The sequence below is a fragment of the Mobula birostris genome, chromosome 19, assembly GCF_030028105.1.
Source record: "Mobula birostris isolate sMobBir1 chromosome 19, sMobBir1.hap1, whole genome shotgun sequence".
Taxonomy (NCBI): domain Eukaryota; kingdom Metazoa; phylum Chordata; class Chondrichthyes; order Myliobatiformes; family Myliobatidae; genus Mobula; species Mobula birostris.
The window spans coordinates 27,482,104-27,494,977 of NC_092388.1; the positions used below are offsets into that span (position 1 = coordinate 27,482,104).

Here is a 12,874-nt window from a genome sequence, read left to right on the forward strand (position 1 = left end):
TGGGGCTGAGATCCTTCATCAAGATTGGAAGGGAAGGGGGAAGATGCCAGAATAAAGAAGTTGGGGAGGGGGCAGGGAAAAAGGATAGTTAAAAGGTGATACATGATGCCAGGTGGGTGGCAAAGGTAAAAGACTGGTGAGGAGAGTGAGGAGTAGGGGCACCAGGGGATGATAGGCAGGTGAGAAGAAGAAAGAAGCCAGAGTGGAGAATAGAAGGGAGGAGGAGGGAAACAATTTACTGGAAGGAGAAATCAATATTCATGCCATCAGGTTGGAGGCTATCCAGAAGGAATATAAGGAGTTTCTCTTCCTCCCTGAGGATGACCTCATCTTGGCACAACAAGAAGTCATGGATCGACATGTCGGAATGGGAATGGAAATTAAAATGTTTGGCCATCGGCAACGTCTGCTTTAGGTGGATGGATTGGAGCAGAGGTGCTTGACGAAGCAGTCCTCCAATTTACGACGTGTCTCATCAATGTAGAGGAGGTCACATTGGGAACACCAGACACAACGTAAGTTCGCAGGACAAGTGCTGCCGCATCTGGAAGGACTGTTTGGGGCCTTGAATGGAGGTGAGGGAGGAGATGAATGGGCAGGTATAGCACTGAGGCTGCTTGCAAGGATAAGTTTTGGGAGGGAGATTATGAGTGGTGAGTTGAATAGACAAAGGAATCATGTAGGGAGCAATCATTGCAGAGAGCAATGGGGGGGTGGGGCATGTAAAAAGATCAATGATGGTAGGATCCCTTTGGAAATGGCAGAAGTTGCAAACAATGATACGTTGGATGTGATGTGGATAGTAGGTAAGGACCTGAGGAACTATATCATTTTTACGGTAGCAAGAAGATAGGATGAGTGCAGATGTTCCAAAAATGGAGGAGATATGGATGAAGGCAGCATCAATGGTGGAGGGAGGGAAATCCCATTCTTTGAAGAAGGTGGACATCTCTGATGCCCTGGGAAGGAAAGCCTCATCCTGGGAACAGATGCAGTGGAGATGAAGGAACAGAGAAAAAGGAATAGCATTTTTACAGGAGATGGGTTGGGGAGGGGAAGAGGTACAGTCAAGCTGACTGTGAGGTTTGGTAAGTTTATAAAGATGTCCGTCAACAGTTTGTCTCGAGAGATGAAGACAGAAAGATCAAGAAAGGGGAGGGTGGTGTCAGAAATGGACCAAGTGAATTTAAGGTCAGGGTGGAAGTTTGAGGCAAAGTTGATGAAATTTGGCAAGCTCGGCATGGGTGCATGAAGCAACACCAATTCAGTCATCAATGTAGTGGGGGAGGACTCTTAGAGAACATTGTCTGAAAGGGGAGAGAAAAATGGGGTGATTATGGACATGATGGGTGGATAACTCTGTGGTAGATTCAGTTGATGGATCCCTTTGCAGTGAGTGGCCGGTAGCCATTGCAATTTGCAGGCTAATCAAGGTCTAATAATCACTGAATGAAGATTGTAAGTGATTTTACTAAAATAGTAGACCAAGAGTTAATGGAGTTACAGTAAATTATTTTACAAACTACTGCTGTTAAAGGGTAAAGCTGGAAGATGGTGTGTCCCTAGGGATTGTTTTTGTTATCATCACATGTACGGAGGTCCAATAAAAAATCTTTTCTTATATGCTATCCATACAGATGATTTCATAACACCAGTACTGTCCATGGAGTAATACAAGAAATACAATAACAGAATGTAGAATATTATGTTACAGTTACAGGAAAAAGTGTGGTTAAGTCAAACCGTAATGTGCAAGGTTAAATTATGAGTGCAGGAGTCCATGGAATCATACAAGAGATTCATTCAGTACATATTTTGATAATAGTGAGGTAGAAGCTATCCTTGACCTTGGTAGTATGAGCTTTCAGGCTTTTGTATCTTCTTATAAAGGATGTGGCCTATTAACTGCAATTTATTTCTCAAACATTGTTCAATGTGCTTTTGTATTTTTTTTTTAATTTTAAGAGTTGCAGATTTCTTTCAAAAACTTTGGTTTCTGCCGGCAGTGGACAAAAATTGTGCTAACTGACTTTATGATATTGTCAGGCATGCAACAGGCAAATGTGAATAATACCAGTCTCACTTGGACATCTCCAGGCCACTTTGCCAATAGTTAACAAAGGACCTAGAAATATCTGCTTGCACCATCTACTATCTGCAAGATAGGTTAATTTCTTGGTGTATATTTTAACTCTGGGGATCAATGCTAATAAGGGTCAAGACAGAACTATGCTATTGCTCCAATTCTCTTCTCAATATTTGTTGATGCAATGCTGCTGCTCACTTCCAAACAACTTTCTACTAGATAAGGTTATCATTATTTGTCAATGTACCTCAAAATGTACATGGAATGTATTTTTTTTTTTTTTTTTTTTTTTTAAAAAACATACCAGCAGCAATAGACCACAAACTGAGTCAGGGTTTAATGTTAAACCACTATATTTATTAGTATCTACTCAAAATATTGAGAATTAAACAAACTACTCCTCTAAACAGAAGTTAACAGTGTTATACATTTATAGCTCCCAAACCGTCAAGCTTAGGAACAGTTCTTAAAGTTTTAAGATGGCAAGCGCTAAAGTTTCAGCTTTCCACGGAATAGGTGAGGGGAGAAACTTGTAAATCCACATTAAAATGCAACAAGAAGGCAATCACGAAGAATTCCACAGGTTCCACACTGGGAAAACGAAGTAACAGTCACAGAAGATCCCAGCCATCAAGTTGTATTCCGAAATCCATGTAGAGATAGACGAAAGGTCTCGGCCCGAAATGTCGACTGTGCTTCTTCCTATGGATGCTGTTTGGCCTGCTGCGTTCCACCAGCATTTTGTGTGTGTTGCTAGAGATATTACAAGGTGACAGTCACGGAATATTCCTTAGCACAAGTGGACACCACATAACTCACCCGAATCCATGTAAGGGTTAATGAAAGTGCTCCAAAAATCCACATATGGATCATAAGAAGTGACAGTCACATCTCCAATATGCACTGTGTGCTGCTCATTCACCCACTCCTTTGGGCATGGGAAATCATCAAACTTCACCCATTACTGTAGTCTTATGTTTTACGTCTTCCTTTTCTCTCTCTCTCCCCCCTCCCTCTCGCCCCCTCCCCCCCTCCCGTATGTTTAGGTGGCATGGACCTCCTGGAGCAGGCACTGTTGTTGTTAAGTCATTATTGACATGTTGTGTTATTGTATTTGTCTTTTTATGATTGTGTGTTTTCTCTTTGAGGATGTTGTGTTTAACTCTCATCAGGCCCAGTATTAGAGATGTGACAAATAAATGCAGCCATGTTGCATAGCATTCAGGAAGGTGTCATGGTACTTCCTAGGGGCATCTCGTGTAGCAGCAGAACTCTCAATGAATACGATCACATATCCTCATTTCAGCCTGATACAACTAAAAAGCACAACTGCACGCAAGGTCAGTACAGTCAAGAAAGATGTCAATGTGTTTAAACAAACTATCGCTGCTTAAAACTGATGGAGACAATACTGATTGTGGATGGACGCGTCCCTGTAGGACTCCACTGAGGAAGCATGGCTGCAAGTCAGGGATGCAAGTGCATTTAAGGAAATGGGGTTTTAAACTCCCAATATCAACTATCTTGCTGGCAAATGTGCAGTCTCTGGTGGATAAAATCGATTATCTCAGAGCCTGGAACACCTAGCAGTAAAGCAGTAGGAGGAGGAGAAGATGGCGGCGCAACGACAGCGTGCGCGGCCACTTCGGTGGTGATATCTGTTATCTGTCAAGTCGGGGACCATGCACAATTCTGATTTGATGGAGACGGATGTGAGAGTATGGAGGAACATCTGGAAAGCTTCTGAAATGCCTGCTTCGCTACCACTGCTACCGTGTGGTAACCGGAATCTCTGGAGCAGAAGGCCCCGAAATCCTCCGCTTTGCTTGTTTCAGCAGCCGGGGTGAGGTTGAAGGCACTCGGCAGAGGATGGCGCTCGGGAGGCTGTATCGGAGAGGCTGGTCCTCATCCCTGGATCTTTGTTAGATTGGCAGGCTATGATAGGTGGGATACCATGAATTGTTTCTCGAGATTGTGTGGATCAGGTCCGTGGTATCTGGAGATCAAAAAAAAATGAGAAGAAATCTAATTAAAATGTACACATTTCTTACAGGCAAGTTGCAGACCAGGGGAATCACAATCTCAGAATAAGGGCTAAGCTATATTTAGTGCATGCAGAGGATAGTAAATCTTTGGAATTCTTTACTTAAGACTATATAAGTTCAGCCATCAGGTTCTCTCACATCAGAGATAGACTGATTCTGAATATTAAAGTGATAGGACAGAAAAGCATATCAAATTATTTCAACTAATTTTGGATGAATGGCAAAACAGACTTGAAGGAATGAAGGGCCCACTACTGTTCTTATTTGTTATGCTCTGATGTACTATCCTTTTTGTAGTTCACCATGCCACCAAGTTTAGTGACATCAGCAAACTTTACAATTTTTTTTTTATATAGGCATCCATTAGTCTGGTGAGACCATGGATTTGTGCATTGGAAGGTTTCCAGGGCACAGGCATGGGCAAGGTTGTATGAAAGACCGGCAGTTGCCCATGCTGCAAGTCTCCCCTCTCCACACCACCGATGTTGTCCAAGGGAAGGGCATTAGGACCCATATAGCTTGGCACCGGTGTCGTCATAGAGCAATGTGTGGTTAAGTACCTTGCACAACATGCTGCCTCAGGCAAGGCTCGAACTAGTGACCTTCAGATCACTAGACAAATGCCTTAACCACTTGGCCATGCACCACATTACAATTTAACCCTGGACATATAGTATATGTACTGTAAGTCCAAGAGACTGACAGTGTAACCATCCCTTAGGAATTCTAATGTATGCTTACTTTTAAACTAGGAAAATCTTTTACTTCTACTGTTTTTTTTGTTTTCTTTCTATGTTGTTGCGGACCCCCGTATTACATCGGCTTCTATGTTGATGACAAGCCAATTCTGTGAGCTGTTATCAAATGATCTTTAATGGCCTTATCCACAACATAGGTCACATCTCCCTCACTGAATTTCTGTGTAGCATCATCAAAAATTTCTGATGAAACTGGAGCATTTTTATTTACTTATCTTTTGAGATACAGTGTGGAATAGCCCATCCAGCCCTTCAAGCTGCACCACCCAGCAACCCCCAAATTAATCCTAGCCTACTCACGGACGATTTATAATGACCGATTCATCTCCCAACCAGTATGTATTTGGATTGCAGGAGGGAACCAAAGCAACCAGAGGAAACCCATGTGCTCACGGAGAGAACGTACAACCTACTTACGGGCAACAATAGGACTTCTGTTATAATCATTAACTCAGCTCATTGAGTAATGATTTGAACTGTATGAACAGAATGCAAGCATTTCACTGTATCACAGTATATAACAGTACTAAACTCCCAAAGCCAGATAAATTAAATGTGACACAACAAGCAAGTTGCTGGAAGATCTCAGCAGATCAGGTTGGAGAAACTCAATGGGTCATGCTTGCGTCTCTGAAATAGCCTTGATTTCCTTTTAACAAATTCATGCTGGCTTTCTTTAAACAATTTCCTTTTGATCATGTGATACTGATTTCTGCCTTTATTTATAGTTGAACTCTCCCCATCATCAAGATTATCCTGACTGGATTGTGGTTACTGGATTAATTTCTGTACATTCTTTAGAAAATGCGTCCAACTTCTATAACTTTTTGAAAGCAGGATTCTCTACTGAATTTAAGATGTTTGTATGATTATGGTCAGAGCTTCTGAAATCCCTTCCTTTATCAAAAGGATCAGCTGGCTTATGTACTTTAAGAGAAACCAAATTCAACATTCTTCTGTAACTGTTTCTCTTCACCCTTTATGTGATTGATACTCCAGTCTATACTGTTATTCTTTGTTGCAATCTCCCTGCTAATTTGCTCCTTTGTATTATTCCACAAATGAGAGCCACAGAACAGTTCCAGCAGTGGAATCAAACCTCCATCGTTTCTTGGGTTTAAAAAAATGATAAGATTCTTCCCTTGATTATTTCAGAACATTATTTCCCTCTCCACTGCTGCAATACTCTCCAAAGTCAATACTACATATTTCCCTCATTCCTTCCCTTCTCAGTCTACCCAGCGATATGTAGAACTAATCCCTGTTCTCATTTTAGCCAGGGCTTTATTGTTTCTGTTACGTTTTGCAACTTCAAAACATTAAAACTAATTGAAAACAAAACAAGGAGCTAGTGAATAAATGTGTGTACTCTGTCACTCTCATCATTGTCGGATTTTTCATCAGCAACATGCAGATTAGTACCCTTTTTGAAACTGCAACTAGGTTATCTTTATCTCTTCCCTGTGCATGCAGTCCATTTATTTTCATCTACCCAATACGCTCTTTGAATGTGTCCTACTTGGTTTCATTTTTTGCAAGTTTCACCATTAAATCAGCATTTGTCTAGTGTATATGAATCCCTGCCAAATGCTAAGAATATTTGTTCAGCTAGGCCAGTTTCTGTTTTGATGTGGCAATTTTGTTTATGCTCACTTTCTTTTCTGACTGCAACTCTACCTGCTGTTTTCATTGATACAGTAATTTCAACTGCTCTTTTAAATGTAAGTTGTGCTTCAGTTAAGAGACGTTTTTGAATGCTTTCTTACAAGACTTCACAAACTAAACAATCTCTCAGTGCATCATTAAGTGAAATCTTATGAGATTCCACAAACTAAACAATCTCTCAGTGTATCATTAAGCCCAGCACTGAACTGACAATGCTTGGACAATCTCTTCAGTTCAGCCACGTACGCTGAAATGCACACCTCATCCTTTTGATTCCGCTTATAAAACCTAAGGTGTTCTTCATTCAGCAATGGTTTTGGTTCTAAATGTCCATTCATTACTTTCACAATATCAGCAAAGCTCATTTTGGCCGGTTTGGTTGGAGCAGTTAAACTTCTAAGCAAACTGTATGCTTGTAAATCAATGCACTCAGCAAAATTGGCACTCACTTCTCATTGGCTATTTCATTTGCTTCAAAATACTGGTCAATATAGATGAACCAGATATCCATTGAGCAATTGAACACACCCATCTATCAGAGCTGCCAGCCAATTCTGCTTTTCTTTAAACATATGGTTGTTATCACCTCACACTCACTGTTTATGAAAATATGAATTCTTCCATCTGCTGCCTTTTTACAAAAACTTGATTGTCTTTCCTTTTGTGAAGAAAATGTGCTGCTCCAAAGGGGGAGAAAAATCCTGCTCTGCTTTTGTTTTATCTTGACCACTTTATGCTGTGCTGTTTTAGACTTGAATATTTCACTGCAAGGTAGTTGCCTCAGATTCATTTAAAAAATCTCGTCACCACTGTTACGTTTTGTAACTTCAAAACATTAAAACTAATTGAAAGCAAAGCAAAGTGCAAGGAGATTAACAAGTGTACTTTGTTTTCATTTTAAGTGAGGCAGTGCCGTGATGACATATGCCATTTACTTACTTTTACAAATAACCTACAATGCATAATGTTAACAACAAAGAATGCTTAATCAAAAATATATTTACAATATTACTCTAATATTACTGAACGATTAACTGCACAGCAGGCTGAGTCTGTGGTGAAGACAAATGCAATTTTGGCATTTATTTCAAGGGGAATAGAATATAAAAGCAAGGAGATAATGCTAAAGCTTTATAAGTCAGGCCTCATTTGGAGTATTGTCAACAGTTTTGAGCACTATATCTCAGAAAGGATGTGTTATCATTGGAGAGAGAGTGCAGAGGAGGTTCACAAGGATGATTCTGGGAATGAAGGGGTTAAGATATGAGGAGCATTTGGCAGCTTTGGGCCTGTACTCACTGGAATTTAGAAGAATGTGGGAGGATCTCATTGAAATCTACCGAATGTTTAAAGTTTTAGCTAAGGTGGATGTGGAGAGAATGTTTCCTATGGGTGAGTATCCAGATCTAGAGTGCAGAGCCTCAAAATTTAGAACAGAAGGAAGGAGGAATTTACTTCTTTACCTTAGGCCCTTTAGAACAGAAGTAAGGAGGAATTTTTTTTTTTTACCTAGAGAGTATTAAATCTGTGGAAAGCTCTGTCACAGGCTGTAGTGGAAGCTGATACTTTCCTGATCAGTGAGGGCATCAAAGGATATGGTGAGAATGTAGGTGTATGGGGTTGAGTGGGTTCCAGGATCGGCCATGATGGAATGGCGAAGCAATCTCAATGGGTTGAATGAACCGATTCTGCTCCTATGTCTTATGGTCTTATGCCATTGGGTTAGAGGCTACCTAGATAGAATATGAAGTGTTGCTCTTCCAACATGAGGACAGTCTCATTGTATCAGAAGAGGATGCCATGGACTGACATGTTGAAATCGGTGCGGGCCATGGAATGAAATTGTTGGCCACAGAGAAATCCTGGTTGTTATGTATGGGGTGAAGGTTCTCAATGAGTTCAATTTCATTCTGGAATTTTCTAGGGGGAGGGGGAGGGGGAGGGGGAGGGGGAGGGGGAGGGGGAGGGGGAGGGGGAGGGGGAGGGGGAGGGGGAGGGGGAGGGGGAGGGGGAGGGGGAGGGGGAGGGGGAGGGGGAGGGGGAGGGGGAGGGGGAGGGGGAGGGGGAGGGGGAGGGGGAGGGGGAGGGGGAGTAAATGAAAGGCTTCTTTCTGTCTCATGGTTAAATGGGAATGATTGGGACATATTCAATCCAATTCACAGTACATAAAAGTCTATGCAGACACTGCACACAATCCAGCACTACAAAAAGAAGTCTTTTTAGGAGTCTTCTAAAAAAAAGTCTTTCAAGAGACTGTTATATAGGTACATGGAGCTTTTATAAAAAAAGAGGGCGATGCCATAAGGTAATTCTAGGAAGTTTCTAGAGTAGGTTACATGGTTGGCACAACACTGGCCAGAAAGGCCGTAATGTGCTGTAGATTTTTATGTTTTTACATTTCTATGTTTCATAAAGAAGTGACTGTCTTGAGCTGTTTTAAATTTTATACCAAAGTAAATCAAGGGAGTTAAGTTTTGTATTGGCTTATGTTGTGACTGTGAAAAAAGTCACTGGAGAGACACTGAAGCTGGTAAATATAAAAGTCTTTATTCAGCCAGACAAGCAGGAATCATACTGGAGACACTCTTGGAAGAAGAGACCTCCCTGACCCAATATTACATAACATTTTTATATTCTAAGGTAACTGCAGGACAATTCTATAGTTACAATGTATCCACAATGCTTTCTTCGAACTACATATAATTTTCCAAACACCTCCATCTTCACACTAACAACCCAAAATGAATGCTAATCTTCATTGACTCTGGCCTGCATTCATGCATATGCAGCCATCTGAGGTCAAATGAAGTGTTTTCTTTGATTGCAATTAATTTAACCCCAGACTGCAACTCCAAGGACACCATTGTTTTGGCTACATTTTCAACTCATCTACAATCTATGTACATGTCTGAAGACTGATTGCTGTTGATACTAGCATTTGCCATAAATCATAACTCCAGAATATGCTCTAACAGCTTTTGTAAGTGAAAAATTACCACATGTGGAGTTCTACATAAATGGATTTTAGCAAGAATGTATGAGGAAGAAAATTGTTGAAAACTAAGAAGCCAACAAAATGAAAAAGTCACAGAGTGATATTTAGAATTGCTGGCCCAGAATGTTGACTCTTTCTTTATTCCTCTCCATCGATGCTGTCTGACCTGTTGAGTTCCTCCAGCATTTTGTCTGTGTTACTCTGGATTTCTACCATCTGCAGAACCTCGTCTTTAAAATTTTCCTCACTATTTGTTGTTTGAACGCGAACTGATGAATCTCAATGCAATCACTGCAACAGCGACGATATCATTGTTCCCTAGCCCTTAAACAATTTCTTTACTTTTCCAAACAATACTCTTCCAATAAACATCTTACCAAGATTCAAGTGTTTGAAGTAACATCTTGTAAGGACTAAAATATCTCATTTTAAAATCTATCTCAAGATTTTCTAAGGTTATAGAAATATAACATAACATATTAATAATTAAAATACTCCTGGTTATACTAATCAATGAAAATATTTGACATAAACGCCTTGAATGCTTGTGCATTGATATCCTAATGTGTAGTTGAAAGCTTCAAGTTTTGTTGAGACCCCAATTTTTGTCTATATATAATGGATATCTAAAAGTCATCTGATTGAGGAACAAAGATGAAAAGCATTCATAATGGAGCCTGTTCCAATTTTAAATCAATGAGTGAAAAATAGAATAGACTTAATTACAGGGTTTTGATCTTTTTTTGCTAGTTTTTCTTCAGACATTGTGTCCAGAGAGTCTATCTCAACAAAGATCGATAAATTTGCTCACCACATTGTTTAGTACTGTAGTTGAACTGTTTATGGTATAACTGAGAGCAGCCAAAAAGACTATTCACACTTAAGTCTCACCTCCCAGGGAACTCATGGCTTTGGAATTGGATTTTTTTGCTGGCTGGCTTTTAATATGCCACTTTAATCTATTTACTGATTGTATGCTTGAACAAAGATCGCAGTTAATTCTGACATTGACTAGTATTATACCAACAGTTGGATAGTCACACTCTTGTTTTAAAGTGCAAGTGGTTGTATGGCTTACTGTCTAAGGTTTAGCTCCATTGTAACACCAAGCCTGATTTTAACTCATAATGGTATCTTAATACAGTGGATTCCTGTCAATTTGGACACATTGGGACCAGTATATTTTAGTCCAATTAAGTTACTATCCCAATTTCATGGAAATAGTTAAAAAGGGTATAAAAAGGACATAAAAAGGACAAACTGAGTAACAGGTTATGTATTTAAGTGAAATACAGAACAAATTAGAACACTACCGATACTACTACGGTACTATAAGGCTGTGTATTCATTCCTCATACTTATCGATGGAGGAATTAATTTATGTTGTGTTCTTTTGACTGCAATTGAACAATATTAGTGCAGATACCTAGTGCAGATAATGGACTGCCTTTAAACAATGCTGTCAACAATTGTATCCACCAAATTTTCACTTTAATTTTAACATTTAAGATGATTGTCGATACCTTCAAATTCTTAGCATTTCCTAACTTGTCGAAATAGTGAAACAGCTGGGTGTGGAATGAAACTGTTTCTAGCATCTCCACGCTTGACTGCTTGAAACCACAATGAGCAAAAAGATTCTGAATTGTATTATGGTTTATTTCTCGCCAGCTATCGGTGACAAAAATTGTAACTTTTTGAAGACAGATACATGCGACTGATTCTATTTAAAAACTGTTTGCTTGAGATGCGGTGCAGTGTCGAACAGCCTTTTGATTGATGCTAGTTAGAAACTGGCAACAGTTTCCTGCTCCAATTAAGCGGCATAGTGTCCCAGATAAACAAAGTGAAATTTGCCTATTTGCTCGATTAGTTTTTGCTCTTTAAGAAATGTCTCAAAGCAGCTGCCCCGATTAACCAATGGCCCAATTAACCAGAATCCACTGTATTATGGATCATCTCTTTTTAAAGAGAGCTTTTCTTTTAGATTGTCCTAGAACACTATGATTATGCAAATTAAGCTCAAAATTTCAATAGGTTTCAGTAGGTACATTTAATGTCAGAGAAATGTATGCAATCTACATCCTGAAGTTCTTTTTCTTTGCAAACATCCACGAAAACAGAGTAGCGCCCCAAAGAATGAATGACAATTAAGTGATAAAACTCCAAAGCCCCACTCCCAGCTCCCCCCTCCCATGCATAACCAGCAGCAAAGCAACAACCCCACTCCTTCACTCCCCTACCAGCAAAAAAGCAACAGCACCCCCCTCTAAGCAGTCAAGCGTGCAGCAAATCATCAATAAAGACACAGATTTGCAAGATCTACTCGTTCACCCAGTATTCAACATACCACAGACTCTCTCTCTCTCTCTCCACCCCCCCCCCCAATAAGGGAGGAGACAGAACAAAACAACTCGCTGATTTATGGTTTTAAAAGCCTGTGAACTTCATTTGCAAAATTTGTTCATTTTTTTTAAAATAGTAAGCTGGGAGATATTTGTTCGATGAGCATAATTTATGTCTTTTGGAGACAGAAGAAACTGCAGATGCTGGAATCTGGAGCAACAAATAATTCTTTGGAAAAACTCCTTTGGAGAAGCATCTGTAGAAGTAAAAGAATTGTTGTTGTTTCTGGACGAAAACCTACGTCAAAGCCAGTACCCACAGATACTGCTCTTTCCATTGAGTTCTGTCATCAGATTGTTTGCTAATTTATTACTTGATCTTGGAACTCCTTAACTGTTAGATCACATGTTCTTTTTTTCCCCAGAAATATAGAGTTACCAAATAGAATCTATATTTGATTTTACCAGTTCTGCTTTAATAACCTTTGATTTCTGTGTTGGCCCAGCTACACTCTGACCTGGACAACGGAGATGGCTCTGTAACATACACTCTCTTAGGCCAAGGAGCTGGCTCGATTTTCACCATTGATGAGATAACAGGGGACATTCATGCAATAAAGAGTCTGGATCGAGAAGAAAAGTCTTTCTATGTTCTTCGCGCGCAGGCTGTGGATACAGAAACCAGAAGACCCGTGGAGCCCGAATCTGAGTTTATCATTAAGGTTCAAGATATTAACGACAACGAACCAAGGTTTCTGGATGGGCCTTATGTTGCTACGGTCCCGGAAATGTCTCCTGCTGGTAAGTAGAATAAGATTACGATAATAGCTATCAAGTTTGAATATTATTTTAATTTGCTAATGAATACCCTTTAACTGCTCAATTTGTGAGAGAACCTCAAAGTTTGAAAATATATAATCAGACTAATCTCCTGAAAAGATGATATTAAAACACAAAAGAAAATAGATAAAGGAGCAGGA

At 39.9% G+C, this 12,874-nt stretch overlaps 1 protein-coding gene and 1 long non-coding RNA gene across 4 annotated transcripts in view; one reads left to right on the forward strand and one right to left on the reverse strand.

Annotated features, from left to right (window-relative positions):
* Positions 1-12,874, forward strand: part of LOC140212487 (cadherin-12-like) — a 309,387-nt gene that overhangs the window by 15,646 nt on the left and 280,867 nt on the right. For 2 of the 3 annotated variants that reach the window (XM_072283351.1, XM_072283353.1), the window contains exon 2: positions 12,401-12,695. In XM_072283351.1, the coding sequence (XP_072139452.1) occupies positions 12,401-12,695 (295 nt within the window). Of the gene's footprint in view, positions 1-493; positions 516-12,400; positions 12,696-12,874 lie in introns of those variants that run through there. The other variant, XM_072283354.1, reaches the window with a different exon arrangement.
* LOC140212488 (uncharacterized) overlaps positions 2,422-12,874 on the reverse strand; it is a 33,961-nt gene continuing 23,508 nt past the window's right edge. The window contains exon 2 of the long non-coding RNA XR_011889729.1: positions 2,422-4,082. This is a non-coding gene — a long non-coding RNA (uncharacterized lncRNA). The remainder of the gene's footprint in view (positions 4,083-12,874) is intronic.